Below are 16,199 nucleotides of genomic sequence, written 5' to 3' on the forward strand. Positions count from 1 at the left end.
GTACACAATAAGGGCCCTGTTCTGGCCCAGTGGCCCATCTAAAAAAAAAACAGTTTATTTCATTAAATAATATTGTAAAATATTTACAGTAAAACACCACCACCAAGTGGTCAAAACTTGTAACAACAGAATACACTTAATGAACGCTATTGGCATATAAACTTTTCTAACCTTTTTTATAATTATGTGTTAGAGAAAGTATAGAGTTATAGTCTTCCTCCAGGTATGGGAAACTGTACTGTTATTTAGCAGCTCGCGTGGGTTATGGGAAATAAATTCTAAATAAACTAAAGCTACATAAAAATACGACAAGATTTTTTTATTTATTTATTTATTTATCTGCAGTGATGTCTGGCTTGGCCATGGTCCTCAGGACGCCATATGAGACCATGTGAGTTTGATTAGTGCTGTCTATACATGAGGGGCGGAGTTGGCGGGAGATTCAAAGCTAGTACCGCCCTCTTTCTACTGTGTATTAGGGCATACCACAGTGCGTGAGCTTGTTCTGCAGACAGTAACAGGATTACAAATTGTACTTTGAGTCGGTTTAAATTGTTCTTCTTCATTTTTAATATATTGCATTTTCAACAATTGGGTAGACATGACGACCCAGTCCTACCTGCCGGTGCCACCCGGGGTTGGAATGGAGGAAAACTTCCTGTGTCTAGATGATATTTTACTGTCTCAAGAGAAGCTGCCGACCCGAACGGAGTGCGTTTTCCCGCGACTGGGCTTCGTGGAGAAAACCAGTGACACCCGCGACATCCCAGAGGTGAGATAAAGCAATAATAGACAGTATAACGGTGAACTCACTTATTTGTTTATGACATTCATGCAGTGCTTTTTTTCTGTTTCCATTTAAAAGTATTCCTAGCCAAAATAACAAAACATGTTTGGAAAAGTTACAGTAAGCCGATTGTGCATTATTATATATGTGAGGGTGTCCGCTTGGTTATTTTTTCCCACGATAAGTCATGGGATCATACCATACAGTCATAACCATAAAACACCTGGAGTTCTCAATTGATTTAGTGCATTGTTTGAACCGCGAGTAGCGTAAATCTTGAACAATTGTATTGCTGATCAGTCACATTTCTAATTCTTTATTGTGTATGCTATATTGCTGAATGGTGGCACAGATGGTTGAACTCCCGTTGCATAGCAGAATGGAAATGTAATTCATTTAGCATGAATTGATAGTAACCTGTTTTATGTAAACGTCCCATTTTAAGATGGTATAGAATACATATTGACCTTAAGAGGAAGTCCTCTTGTTTTATGTGAAATAAAAACGTTTGTAGGCGTAACATTTCTTGTGTCAAATTAATGTAAATTTTGTAATTCCAGGCAGGAAAAAAACCAGTATGTACAGATTAGGAATTGGCAATGCAATGTTTAATCACAAATGCAAAAATGCGTGACATCCAGACAGACATCCCTTTATATATCCTCGGAATCTGTTGTGCTAAATAATGTCCGTCTCCCTCCCCCTCCCCAGGATGATAATGATACGTGTAACTGGATGAATGTCACACAATGATCCTACAGAACCGATCTGGATTTGTATTCATCATGGTATGATGTGCTTTTGTTGGGTCGGAGATTAATTGAATCTATAACAACCCCTGTGTGTTTCTGTTATCTCTTCAGGGAACAAAGATGGAGATGCCGCTGTGGTTGGCAAAGGGTCTGTATGATAACAAGCGGCGCCTCGTGTCTGTAGAGCAGCCCAAGATTTACCGGCAGGGCTGGAGAACAGTGTTTAGTGCCGACCCCAATGTGGTGGACCTTCACAAGATGGGTCCCTATTACTATGGTTTGGGGTCCCAGTTACTGCACTTTGACAGCCCTGAGAACCCTGAGATTGCACAAACTGTGTTACAGGTGAGATCACACAATTAGCCAGAATTGAAATGCAATTCAAATTGCATAGCAATTTGGACATCAATTACCTTTTATAGACTACCTGCTTGTTGCAAAAAATATCTTGGTTCAGCAGCATTTTAATTGGAAAGCTCTTGAAACTGACCAAAGGAAATATGTATTCGACATTTCATTTTGACATGGATTCAGAATTGGTAGAGAATTAATATTTAACAATCTGAAGTGCATAAACCTGTGCTGCATTTAACCTTGCAAAACTTGCTTTAGCAGCAGTGTGGAGTAGTGGTTAGGGCTCTGGACTCTCGACCAGAAGGTCGTGGGTTCAATCCCAGATGGGGGACACTGCTGCTGTACCCTTGAGCAAGGTACTTTACCTAGATTGCTCCAGTAAAAACCCAACTGTATAAATGGGTAATTGTATGTAAAAATAATGTGATATCTTGTAACAATTGTAAGTCACCCTGGATAAGGGCGTCTGCTAAGAAATTATTAATAATAATAATAATAATAATAATAATAATAATAATAATAACTAATGGCTTTTAGTATGTGCATATTCTCATATCCATTCTTCCACCTTTCTCAAATGGTAAGTATTTAAAAAAGGGGAATAAAACAGCCCATCTGAAATGTGTAAGACAGACCGAATAATGTCAGCTGTGTAGTCTAATACTGTATGTTGTAGGAGCTTTGATATGTGAGAGACCTATCTATTTTTAGCCATTACTGCTGTTCCTCTCGCTATTCGTGGCTGCAATGTCCAACAACTGCCCTAATATTACTCTGTGAACCTACTGTAGTTATTTCACGGATGGAGGTGGCAGAATAACCAACGAGCCCCTGTGTGGGGTAAGTGGATTGTTTACAGCAATCCTTTTGAGTGAAATAAACACAGCACTCCGTGAGCTTTCATTGGGTAACATGTACAATGTATGGAAGAGGTGGTAAGTGTTAACCTAAATTAGGCGGTGTGATTCATCCAGCCAGAATGAATCCGTATTATTATATATATAATTTTTTTTTTAAAAATATGAACGTTTTTCAATGCTATAAATTGGCATTTGCTGTATAAGTTCAAGTATGTCAGGAAAGTTGCTATTGCCCCAGTTTACTAATGTGTCATAACTAAACTAGCTACAGGTCTAAAGGCTACATTTTGTATAAAAAAAAATCAGAAGCATTTATCCTCATAACTGTAGTGATATTATAAAAATGTATCTTAAAAAAAAAACTCTTTTATACTGTGTTGAGGGCAAAAATACCAGAACTATTACAGTATTAGATGGAAAACTGGTGCATTTGGTAACCTAAAGTGTAGTTTATAAATAATATTTATTGTAAAAGAACCAGTGAGTTCAACACTTTGCTGTCACTTCAATGAAATGGCCACAAGGTGGCAACCTTTAAATAGGCTTGTTGATATATTTATTATTAAACAGTTTTTTGTTAGGCAATTTCTTTTTTCCAGAAGCAGTATCATGTGATCTTTCACCACTTTTTTTTTTTTTTTTCTCCAGCTGTCTCTCCCTCACTGTCTTTTTTAATATGTTCAGTTTGAGAATGGGAATTTGTAGGTTTTAAACCCAGCCTTTTCCACCTATCTGTAGAGCAAATGATTACTGAGGCAGACTTGGCTTCCGTATTTAAATGGTCTGACAAAAAAATGGAAATATGCATGAACAAACTCTTTATTTTTCTAACCGCTTTTAAAATGCCCAATTCAAATGTTGTCGCTGTAACCCAGTTGCCAATGAGGTGTACAGAAGAGCAATACTATCATTCCAATCACTCCTTTTCACCCGCTGAACCCAGACAGCAGATGTCACCAATGCTACCCAGCCTGGGAAGTCACTGCCTGGAGTCGTCCAGCATTTGGAGACCAACATTTTTGGACATTCAAAAAAGTAACCTTCATAGCAAATTAGAGATTGTATCGGCTGCCCTACGCCTTATGGACTGTGTTATTACAGCGGCTTACAGTTTTTGGCCAGCGCATTAGGTGACATATGCATAAATGTGAAAGAAAATGCAGGTTTAGCATGACTAAGCACTCTGTACTTTGAATTACACATTGGTAAAGTTGATAGATGCTTGACAACCTATACATGTTTACATCTGCATTTTTGGTTGTCACAAGGTTTCAAATTGTATTTTGCTTTTTTTTTTATCTGAGGCAACTTGCACATTTAATACAGTGTATATACAGGTTGATTCATAATTCTAGCAACATTGTTGTTTTGCATTATTTTTTAATTCTACTTAAATGCTGACATTATTAAACAACTCTTTGGTGGCCAGACAGTTTGTCACAGAGTATCTCTGTCATAGACATTTTTCCATTGCATATCATCCTCCGTGTATGTTGCACAAATTATGAATCGCCCTTTATTACCCCGAAACGTTATTGCAATCTTGGTTCCAATTTTAGAAATGGTTGGGAACCACTGCTGTGATTTTCTTAAAGAAGATAACATGTTGGTAATCTTGCTGTGAAGCAAAAGCTTAGTAAATATTTATTTTGCTGACAGACGTACATAGGACGTTTCCGCCGCATTATGGACTCCTCGCAGAATGCCTACAATGAGGACACGTCTGCACTGGTGGAGCGGCTCGATGTCCTAGAGAGGTCTCTCTTCCGCACTGGACAAGCCGGCCTCAATGACTTCCAGCGCTGGGAGAAAGGCCAAGCCTCCCAGATCACTGCTTCCAACCTGGTGCAGAACTACAGGAAGAGGAAGTTCCCAGACCTGGAGGCCTGAGAGCTGATGGGGCCGCTTCTGCAACAAAGAAAGAGCTTTGAGACGCAACAAATAACTTCAGGCTGACGGGTCTACTGTCAGGCTCTCTGCGGGGGAAAAATGTGGGATGATGAAGCAAAAGTTCTCTTCTCTGTATCTTGTATCTTGTCAAAATGTGTTATTTCTTAAGGAGTAATTTGAACTAATTTGCTTTGTGGTACTTTATAGAATGACCTATATTGCAAGAGCTATAGACCATCTCACTGCCACACTATTCTGTGCTGAATAAAGACGCGTTGGGAATGTGTTCTACCAGGATCTACAGAAGGTTTATCTGGTCAGTTTCATTATAAATATTTTAAAGTTAATGTACCATGTTAGAAAATTGCCTCACCATTTTTTGTTCTTTTCTGAGGTGGATTTTTTAAAATTGTATTTAGTTTTGTTTGGAATCCAAGACTTCCCATGTGACAACAGTGCCACACAATCTCCAAACTGAGCACTGGTGCAAGTTACACTGTATACATGGCATTAAGCTTGTTTAGTTGAGGATGCTACCTCTTGAGGTTGCTTAAACCTTCTATTGTGTGTGGACCTGCTTACAGGAGAAAGGTGCTCCTGACACAGAAGAACACGTTCTGCAAGTCACACCCCAATAAGTGTTTGTCTGAGAAAAGAGCTGTTGGTGGTGAGGTGTATTTGAAAGGTCCAGACCTGCACAAGACAGACTACTGTACATTCATATTTCAGCTCCACATTGTTTTATCGTCTAAGCTGACTTTCGTTTAAGGAATACAAGTTTTTTCAAGATCATGTTACCATTTGGAATTTACGTTGGGTTTTAACTAGCCTAGAAGTTATATACAAATCTATAGTATACTTACAGCTTTTTGTGACTGCTATACTGTATATCCCAACACAAATTTGGCACTGCATTTCTTTGTACCTCAGACTGCACAGAGTGACAACGTGCATGTTTTAGTTTATCCTTAGCAAATAAGGTGGATAATGCTAATGTGTTAAACTGGAGGCACCTGATTCTTTACCCACACAGGTCAGCTCAAATGGAGTGCTCATTTAACTTGTACTATACTTTGTTGCTTTTCTCCAATATTGCTGCATTAGTTTTATAAAGTATAAGCTTCCTCTAATATCAAAGTAAAGATACAAATAAATACATTATATTTGTCGGTGCCATTAAAAAAAAAAAAAAAAAACACCATAACCTCAATCAACAGCAAATACAAAAATTCATCATACTGGAAGACTGAAGTAATTAGATAACAATTGTTTCTTATGTTTAAACATACAGTAAACTAGGACTGCAGTACAAGTGCTGCACCTTTAAAGAGCGACGGAGGCTGCTGTCCTTGTTTACAGCGCCAGAGCAAGCCTGTGCCCTTGTTAGTCTGGAATTGTTCCCTGGCGTCACATGGGTGACCTTGACACTCGTCATGAGGAAAGGGCCCCGAGGGATTCAGAGCAGCACGGCTCACTGCATCATACAAAGAGTCAGCACTACTGCTTCATTTTTTGTTTTCTCCCATTCAATTCCATCATCTGGTCATGTGTAAAATGTTAATCAATGACAGGCGTTTTTTTTTTTTTTTTACTGGGTGATGAAAGTATTGACACTATAGTCTTGATTTTAATGATCAGCTGCAAACAAGTGTTCTCTACTTTCTAATGATGTGACAAAATCTAGAATGTGTTTGTTTGTTATGAAACTCATACAAACCTTTTTTTATGGTGGACATCTGTTGTGATGTGCTTTATTTAAAGTTATAATGGAACTGAAAGTCTAATTTGTTGACAAAATTAACCCTAACCAATACTTTAAGCACAGCACTGAAACCAGGACCAGAGGACACAGTTAGAAATTAAGTGGAGATAGATTTAGGACAGGTTAGGAGACACTACTTTACACAGAGAGTGGTGAGGATATGGACAAAGGTTACCTAGCTGTGATGTTGAATCATTGGGATTCTTTAAGAACCAACTTGACAAAGTTTTGAGATCAATCAGCTACTAGGATGTGGACAAGCTTAGATGGGCCTTCTGGCCTCTTCATACATTTTCTTATGATTTTGCTAGACCCGCACAGCCATCCAGCCACCCCCTTGGATCCAAACCTAATCAAAACCTAAATATATAAACATATAGCTAGTGCAAGTATAATTTGGCTGTATTCTAGTTTTCAAGATATTTTGACAATTGGTTCGAAATTATTGGTGCTTTGATTTATTATGAGTTAGTATCTTAGTATGTGCATGTGCACAGTGAACAGTTGTGTAACAAACCTTCACAGGTCGGAAGAAAATATTTTGTAGTATTCTTAAGTCACTGATGTCAGTGAAACTGTAAATTGGAACCTAGTTAAAAGTTGTAAATTGTCTTTCCAAATATGTTCAATCTTCAAACAGGACCAGAAGTGCTTGATACTAATGTCAATAATATACACGTATTTTCCTGACATACACTTGTATTTTAATTTTCCACATAATACAACATCTCAAATTTCCCAAATCCTGTACAAGTCATTTGAGCATCACATTTTTTTAAGTAAAGTTAGTCCACTGAGAATAGTGGAATCTATTGTACAAATGTCCTAAACTGTATTTGGCTATAAATATCCCTACAATAGCTGTTTGTGTTTTCAATAGGACAGTTAATAGACTGTTAATAATTAATAAGCAATATATAGAGGGTTGCAAATACTGTACTTTTAAAAAGCAGTATTTCCAGAGAGTAGGCAATATAACTATTTAATCTTTTTCTTTTTTAGAGTATACAACATTCATAAGGACCTTTCCGTGGCATTAAATGGCATTTAAAGTGTTTACAAATCAAATACTCTTGTAGTTGTTAATATAATGCACCTTACATGTTGGCTTGTGTGGTATTTTTATGTTTTAAAACATAATGTTTCCATAACACTGGCCCTGTTTCAATACATGACAGAAACATGGCACCAGTCCCTGCATAGATGTTGAGGAGGCCCTGTAATCTTTACAAGTGATTCACCAGTGACTATGATATCACCTATTGAAGTGAACAGGAGGACAATCTTTGCCATGTTATAAAATGACTAACATTTCTTTCTTCAAAAACATACTCTGTAAACTGGTACACCTCCTTTAGAAGCCTGCTGTCTTAGCTCAGATTAAGGCTGTTTGCTTATTAAAGAGATTCAGGTGAAATGTAATTTGTAATTTGCTTTGCCACTTGGAGATTTTTCTGTCAAGAAAAACAATGACACGAAAAAAAGTCTTGTTTTGTAAAGCAGCTCTTATCAGGCCTCAACACCCTAGGCAGTAATCTCTTGTAAACACGCTGCAATGATTATTAGAAAAGGGAACCAAGAACTGGCAGATATTTAGGGCAACATGTTTAAATATTCACATCCTGTAACTAAAGGTAGAAGGATAAAGACTTCTGTAACTAATCTTATGTAATTGCAGTGAAAGTACAGTACTCACATCGCTATATAGACACAACACTTGCACTGTTAAGTGGAAGATTTATTCCATATTTCACCCAGCTTTGAGTCGTCTACAGATTTTACACCTTCTCTAATTATCCCGCTGGCTAGGCTATTTATTTAAATAAGAAAGAGCTGGGGTCTCATGACCTAAACTAGAAGTTACTCTTACAAGTACATGTACTGTCTATTTCCTGTGTACTTATTTGGATTCCCACCAATGTGAGTTTAAGGGTTTGTTATACATCATCAAAAGCCTTTGAAAAGAACAGATATATTATGGCATGCAAATTGTTTAAATCGTCTTCTTCAAAGACATTTTATAGGTTAGTCAGAGAGGATCTACTTCATCCATTAATTTACCTCTTATGATTGATTCCATGGTTTTACATGTTTTGGACAAGAACGGAAGGCCAGTGGGTGTCCTCAGATCCCACGACCAAGCCAATTGCCTCTCAAGAGACCATCAACTTCGCACAGTGAAATAAGCTGTACCCTCTGTCCAAACAAACCGGCACTCCCCTGACTGTACAACTTACCCTGCACGCTGCGTGGCAGTGCTTTTAACTGGTGAGCCAATTAGTGATCTTCCATTAGTAATGGTTTGTCATGAGTCTCCACCAGCAAACTGGAAATAGCTTGTTTCTTTAAACACTCTTCCAGAGAAAATGTATTTGTCTTGTGAGTCAAATCTCTGAGCGCAGGCTAGAATGTTAAACGTAACTGAATATAAAACAGTTAAAAATATAATAACAAATCAGGTTGGAAAAAGAGATACTGGACAAGCATGGTACTTGTATAACATTTGTAATTCTTTTATAATAATATTTATGTTGTTTTTTTTCGTGGATGACATACTCAGTTAACAATATTTAGAACTCAGTGCTTGAACCTATGAAAAGCAAATACAAAAAAGTATTAAGAACTGGCTATATTTACATATGTATGCCATACTGTTTGCAGGTAATTAACATTTTATGAAAGATCAATAATAAAAATTATGCATCCATGTAATTTGAAAGCAGCAGGAACCATCTGTTGGGATGCATGTTTATCCAACTCAACCTGCCATTGCAGCCCAGTGAGAAAGAACTTGGCAAATCTCATTACCAACCTTCAATTCCACTGGTGTCCCAATTTTACACACACTATATATATATATATATATATATATATATATATATATATATATATATATATATATATATATCATAGCGTCCAATCTACCAAACCAATGAAGCTGTTGTATAATGCACAGGTGAGACCGCATTATGAGCACACAGAGTACAGTAGTGAGAAGCAGATAAGTCTAGTGGGGTCTGTGAAACCAGACAATAGTTTTAAAGAGGCTGGTCTGTTAAGAATCAGATTTTTTAAATGACAGTGTCCCCTGTAAATGAATGGGATAGGCCTGCCCTGTAGCTCATTGTATACTCTATGTATCTTGTAGAAGCTCTATTCCTTGGCTGCATGCTACTGAAAGTGCAGGAGATGTGTCTGGTATCCTGCTCTGTCAGGGAAAAACACAGCTGAGGGTTACTGCAGACTTTCAAAATCCTGAAACATTATGGTGCAGCCCATTAATCTGTCTATAGGCAAACTGTCTTGCCTCAAAACACTGTCGTTTAACACTGTAGTGCCCACTCCTAATGACTCACAACCTGCAGTAGCATATCCATTGATTTCATTAATCACAGAAATGCTTCCTAGACAGCTAATAGCTGGTACAGTAATCCTAGAGTTACTGCGTTTCATTACTTATCATGCTTACTAGCTATTCCAGCGAAAACGTCCTTTGCCACGGATCTACTACTGAAAAGACTCATTAAAAGCTACATTTCTCAAGTGAGGTGGTTTTTCGTGTCATTGTTTTGCTTGACAGAAAAATCTCCGTGGCAAAGGTGTTGGTGTGAGTATCGAAACAGATGGGTAGCTCATACTAGTGCTAGTAACACAGTATAAAACATGCATAAAACATGTGCGTATGCACGTTTTGTTTCATTATTTTATTGTTAATTATTCCCTGCACCTGGAAGTAATTGTAAATTAGAACCAGGGAGTGTATTTAAGAGGTGCCGTCAGTCCGTACTGGACGGCTGAGTACTAGAACAAAGCTGGAGGTGTACCCTGCTGCCGAGGAGTCACGGAAAGATACTGTGTGTGCCTCTTGTGTAGTGTAAAGAAAACTCTGTGTTTTGTTTTCAGCCGGTAAACAGCTTAGTTGTCCGGCTTATTTAGAGTAGTAGTTTTTGCTCGTGATTAGTTAGTGCTTGTAAGAGCTAGGTGTTTGTTTTCATGTTCCTGTTGTTATTAAAAACAGAGCATCCGCGCTTTAAAGTTTTAATCTTGTTTCTGGGTCTGTATTTTAAAGGGCGAAACGAACCCGAGCCGCAAGGCTCATTTACAAAATATATATGTGTAGCAAAAAAACAAACAAACAAAAAATAAACTGGATAATAAACTATACAAATCAAGCGTGTTGTTAAAATTACAGATGGAGAACAGAAATGTATGGTTATAATATTAAATATATGTGTGGGCGTCTTTCATGCAGCTTTCTGTTGACAGAGTTTGAATTCAGTGCCAGCTTTCAGTCTGATGCAGTGGGGATCTTGCCATGTGAATCAACAGCCCTCCTTCCCTCTCCCTTCCTCTCTCTCCCTGTCTCGCTTTGACAGGGAGGGGAGATCACAGACTCGTCAGATTCATGCTGTATCACCTCACACGTGTATCTGTTTATTACCCTCCCTCTCTGTGCGAACGGCTATCTAAACACATCTATCCCTGCGAGATAAGAGACGAGACGCTGAAAGCCAAGATAAACCTAAACCATATCACAGGTAAGAAACCTAGTGCCTGTTGCTTGGTTCTAAGAGGTGTTGGACATTAGAGGTGGCGTGTGTGTTAGAGCAGTACCTTTTTAATATGATAATATGGAGCCCATTTTTAGCAGGAATCGCGAATTCTCATGGAAGGCTCCTGTCTGGAATGGTTTTAGGAGTGGCACTTACAGATGCCCCATGCTGTCTGTGCTGGCAGATTAAAAACTGATTGGTAAAATAAATGCATGACGACTCACTGTACCAGTGCCTTCATTTATTATATATTTCCAATATACTGTAGTTTGTCTACCCATATAAAAACATAGTATACATAGGCAAATTCCTATAGCATCCAGGTGCAGTCTTATTTTTTTTTTTTTGAAATCTTGAGACTTGTTAAACTTGGGCACCTCCTTAACTATTGCTAAGGAAAACTGTTTTAAATAGATCCTTTCTTTTTCTTAAGCTGAGTGTATATGCTGAGAAATGTGTTGCCTGCTTTGAGTGCATTCTGCTGCGTAGCATTAGGAAGGCAGCCTGGCTCTGTGCTGAGATTCCACTGGCATCCCTTTAATAAGTACTCTGAGCTGCAGGATGACCGCGTGACAGCACAGAGACAGACTCTGTCAAGAACAACCTGCACTGGACCCCTTGATAATAGTCCCTGAGAGAGGGGTTATGCATGTGAAGTCTGATGTTGTTTTTGTGCCAGTAATACCATTTACATCCAGAACATGCTGTCCTAGCTTCTGTGTTCATGGCAGCTGTTTAACTGAAGAGTGCTAGGTCATAATTGTTCTGGAGACCTCCTTGGACATACTTTATAAAGCATCATTGTGCTAGTAGATTCATGGCAATATTTTTACTGAATTGCTTTGTGGGGCCAAGAAATGTTAGAAATAAACCGAGAATATGTAGATTTATTTTACGCATTTTAGCACATATTCTCGGCATCTTGTGTGTGGTGTTTAATTAAATTTATTTTTTGTAAAATAAAAGGTTGTTAAACCTCCATTCTATCAAATACAAACAACTCTTTGGAGAAACATTAGAGGGAAATTGACAAAACCATTTACTTTTTTACTGAAAAACACCCATTGAAGTACAACAACTTGCATTTAAACAACTCCTGCATTTTGAGACTCTTGTGTATTTATTAGTTTTTCTAGTTTTGTAATATTCATGGATAATTCTCTTCTTAGAAAAATTGGTCCAGCTATAAGGAGGGAGCACTGTACATAAAAAGGCTTACCAGCATGTGTTCAATAGTCTAAAAGGGTTTTGTAACTCCTTTCATGAAGAATCTGGATAGGGAACAGAAACCTAGAAGGGAGCTTTTTGATTGCTGTACATTGATACTACTAATTTCATGCAAAAATGTGTGTCTCAATGTTATGCAATCCAGCCTGGAGTGCGAGTGTTACTTGGGAGTCTCGTCCTGGGGTTTGTTGTACTTGAGCTGTCTGTTTTAATTAGCCTGTGTCTGGCATGGAGCTGCTTGACCATGGATTTCTCAGAGAGAGCTGGCCTCTTTTTCAATAGGCTTTTCTGTATTGATACCTCAAGTGTTTTCAGTAGGCCTACAGGGTCCTAGTAAAGTACAGTGCTCACCCTGTTATAATGGGAAGCCATAGTGTGCTATTTGTGTTCCGCCTTATAACGAGTATAAAAGGGCTACTGTAATGGCATTATGGAGCAAATGGGAGCCACAACCCTACGGTGGGGGCTATTGAATGATCGCCAGGATTTCGTTTCACGGGTGGGGGTGTTGGTTTGGTTTGAGATTTTTGCACTTGGCTGATATCACTATGTAACACAATTTTTGTTCCTGGGTAGTGAGTGTTATTTCCTAATTGCTTATGCCTCAAAAATATAGAAAATGTCTATTATTCCCCACAAACTTTGCTTTTGTGACCAGGACAGTCATATTTTGAAATGTACCTATTTCCAATGAGAAAACGGGTGAATCTGTGTCTTTTCGTTCACATAAAGTCAGAAAAAAACAACATATGAATCCAAATTAACATGTATTTATACTAAAGTAATACAAAAATGACTACAAAAGATTTAGAAGTGAGTAGTTTTTTGAGATTTACGATTATACTGTAAATCACTTTCACGAATCAGCCCCCAAATGTAGTCTCCCGTCATGTTCTTGTTATACTGTCCTTGGTAGTGGCGTTCAAAGTCCAGTATATCCTGGTGGAAGCGCTCGCCTTGCTCCTCAGAGTACGCTCCCATGTTCTCCTTGAATTTATCAAGATGAGCATCAAGGATATGGACTTTGAGGGACATCCTACAGCCCATTGTGCCGTAGTTCTTCACCGGAGTCTCAACCAACTCCACATAGTTTTCGGCCTTGTGATTGCCCAGGAAGCCCCGAACCACTGCGACAAAGCTGTTCCAAGCCGCTTTCTCCTTACTAGTGAGCTTCTTGGGGAATTCATTGCACTCCAGGATCTTCTTTATCTGTGGTCCGACGAAGACATCGGCTTTGACCTTTGCCTCAGACAGCTTAGGGAAGAAGTCTTGAAGGTACTTGAAGGCTACCGACTCCTTATCTAGAGCTCTGACAAATTGTTTCATAAGGCCCAATTTGATGTGCAGTGGTGGCATCAGCACCTTCCGGGGGTCCACCAGTGGCTCCCACTTGATGTTGTTCCTCCCCACAGAGATTCTCGCAACATTTTTCATGTATGATATATTTTTTCAATAACATTGAAAATTGTAAAACATTTTAAAATTAAAAACTTTTACAATTTTAAAAATTAACAAATTTTATAACATAAAAATTCCGAGCAACAATTGTCCATCTTACCTTCCAGAGTTTTTTTGCAGTGCTCGCAGGTGAAATGAGGTGCCCAGGGTTTGTCTTGATCCCCGACAGGCATGCCGAAATATGCCTTGTAGGCCTCACACATCTTAGCAGATACTTCCACTGAGTACTTTTTCGCTCTTGTCTTGATAAATTGGCCACAGACATAGCAAAATGCGTCTGCCGGATGCTTGCAGCCTCTTGATGCCATATCAGAAAAATGCAGATATGTATCCACTTAGGCAGCTGGAACTAAACTGAACTGGTGGGCTTAAGGCCCCTGTATTTATACTACTATTTATATTACTGGAAAGTTCTAGAAGTAAGTACAAAAGCAAAGTTTGTGGGGAATAATAGCCATTTTCTATACTTTTGAGGCATAAGCAATTAGGAAATAACACTTACTACCCAGGAACCAAAAAAAAAAAAAAAATTGTTACATGGTGTATTTATTGTCCCATGTCGTTGAATATTTTTTTTTGGGGGGGGGTGCTACAAACCACTAAAACAACCCCCTAGCTATGCCACTGGTTGGTGGAATAACAGATTATTTTCGATGATACTCCAAGAATTTAGAAAATAGACCATTCAGATTTATCAGAAATACAATACAAATGGTGGCCAAAATGTCCTCTCATTGGATCTAGGTAACTGGTAGAGCTTTATTCAAAACTGAAACTACTCTCTGCTCTACTTAACAATAATGAACACTTTGTTCTGTACATCATCTGTTATTATACAACAACCGGACACGATTACTATTGCTCTCGATGAATTTTTGTTATTGCTTAGTTAAGGGAATGGCAAATAGAGCACTAATGACGCTTATTCTAAAACCACTGCTTACTGACAAAACACTTCACACAAATGCATACAGAGCTGACATAACACGCAATGAGCGCATTGAGTCGCACGTAGACGATGCGGTATTACGAGGCGCTGTACAAGTTGAGTGGCGGTAGAGGTTCTGGTTTGTGTGTTTTCTTTTTAATTTGTATTACTGAATACAACTGAAATGCAATGATGGGCTGATTTGCTCTGAGTGAGAAGCGTTCTTCTCTGCGTAGAAATTTGGATCTGGCAAGATAAGCAGATAACCACCTGTGCCAATGGAAATAGGGTATTGCTGACCAGAAGGGGGCTAGGTCCTGGTCTATGTGTTCCTCGCTGACCAGGAGGGGGAGAGTTTGATGCTTGTCAATGTCTATATGCCACTGAACAGGAGAATGTTGGTCCAAGTTACTGACCTTGAGATCTGTGAAGACCTCATCGATGCATTTAAAAAAATAAATAATTAATAATATGGAAGTGTCATTTCTGTGTAACATTCAACAGCTGGTAACTGTTTACTGTGTGGATTGACAGCTGTCTCTATTAACAGCCATGAGCACTACCAGAAGGGTGGCTGGTACTTCCATTGCAATCAATTTTTGCAATGTTTAAGCCCTATGTACATTTCTTTGGGCAAGTACAGTCCCATTGATTTTGTCAATTGATTTCTGCGCCCCCCCCCCCCACAAGAGAACCCAAATGACTTCATGATTTATATTTAACCCACTTTTTGTTTTGCAAAATGGCACTATACTGTACCTGTTCATAAAGGAACAACCTGCAAATAATGGCAACAGACAGGGCTGGACTAGGTTGACTGGCGCCCAGGGAAGCATTTGAGGTTGAAACTAAAGAATTGTGTGTCGCTTTAAAGTATAATGTAATCCCTGTATAACTTTACCCACTATCTTCCAAGCTGTAGTAACCACTGAGCTATTGAAATCCACTACCCTTCACACTGCAGCCCAGCACTATAAACGCTGTAGCTTAAACCCTTCTACACTTTAGCGGTTTCTAAGGCATGTCATACTCCAGATTCTTTATTCTAGGCTGATTTAGAATCTGTTCTTTCAGCTTGTCTTTGTAACTGGGATTAGTATGGTTGCTGTTTGACGGACTCTCTCCAGGGCCACAATGTCCCTATGGTACTGTGATGCTGGACTTAAAGTATTGGTTAGCCACAGTCACTCAAGTCTTTCCATTTTTAAAGCCCTGACTAACTGATTTGTGAATGTCTGAGTACTTGACATGAAGAATAACCAACAATTTAAAAGCAATGGCCCAACACTGTCTCCCCTGTGTGTCCTCAGACCTGCTCTGTGACAGGATGGCTGGGTTCAAGGAGCTACGATTCACTGAGGAGAAACCCCTGCTGCGAGGCCAGGACACTGAGATGGTGAGTATGGACTGGTCTGGGGTACACAGGACTAGTACAGCAAGATGGTCACTCGGTTAGAAGAAAATCATGGTATGCATCTTGTGTGTGTTTGCTGAGTAACTGACAGAGGCTGAGTGACAAGTTCCCAAGCAACGTTTCTAAGCACTGTACAGTAGTTAATTCCACTATCTCATCTTGCCAGCAGGGGTCAGGATTGGCTGTAACACTTTTTCACCATGTGACTCAAATT

At 38.8% G+C, this 16,199-nt stretch overlaps 2 protein-coding genes across 3 annotated transcripts in view; both read left to right on the forward strand.

The window, feature by feature from the left end:
• Positions 1 to 441: 441 nt before the first annotated feature.
• LOC117425005 (DNA replication complex GINS protein PSF3-like) lies at positions 442 to 4,940 on the forward strand. The gene is made up of 3 exons (XM_034041608.3): positions 442 to 772; positions 1,651 to 1,884; positions 4,413 to 4,940. The coding sequence occupies exons 1-3, from the start codon at positions 602 to 604 to the stop codon at positions 4,641 to 4,643; spliced, it is 636 nt and encodes a 211-aa protein (XP_033897499.1). The 5' UTR covers positions 442 to 601; the 3' UTR covers positions 4,644 to 4,940.
• A 5,725-nt stretch (positions 4,941 to 10,665) lies between these two features.
• LOC117425542 (protein NDRG4) overlaps positions 10,666 to 16,199 on the forward strand; it is a 38,880-nt gene continuing 33,346 nt past the window's right edge. The window contains exons 1-2 of one of the 2 annotated variants that reach the window (XM_034042528.3): positions 10,666 to 10,943; positions 15,882 to 15,967. In XM_034042528.3, the coding sequence (XP_033898419.1) occupies positions 10,811 to 10,943; positions 15,882 to 15,967 (219 nt within the window). In that variant the 5' untranslated portion in view covers positions 10,666 to 10,810. The remainder of the gene's footprint in view (positions 10,944 to 15,881; positions 15,968 to 16,199) is intronic. The other variant, XM_034042529.3, reaches the window with a different exon arrangement.

The sequence above is a fragment of the Acipenser ruthenus genome, chromosome 20 (genome assembly GCF_902713425.1).
Source record: "Acipenser ruthenus chromosome 20, fAciRut3.2 maternal haplotype, whole genome shotgun sequence".
Lineage (NCBI taxonomy): Eukaryota > Metazoa > Chordata > Actinopteri > Acipenseriformes > Acipenseridae > Acipenser > Acipenser ruthenus.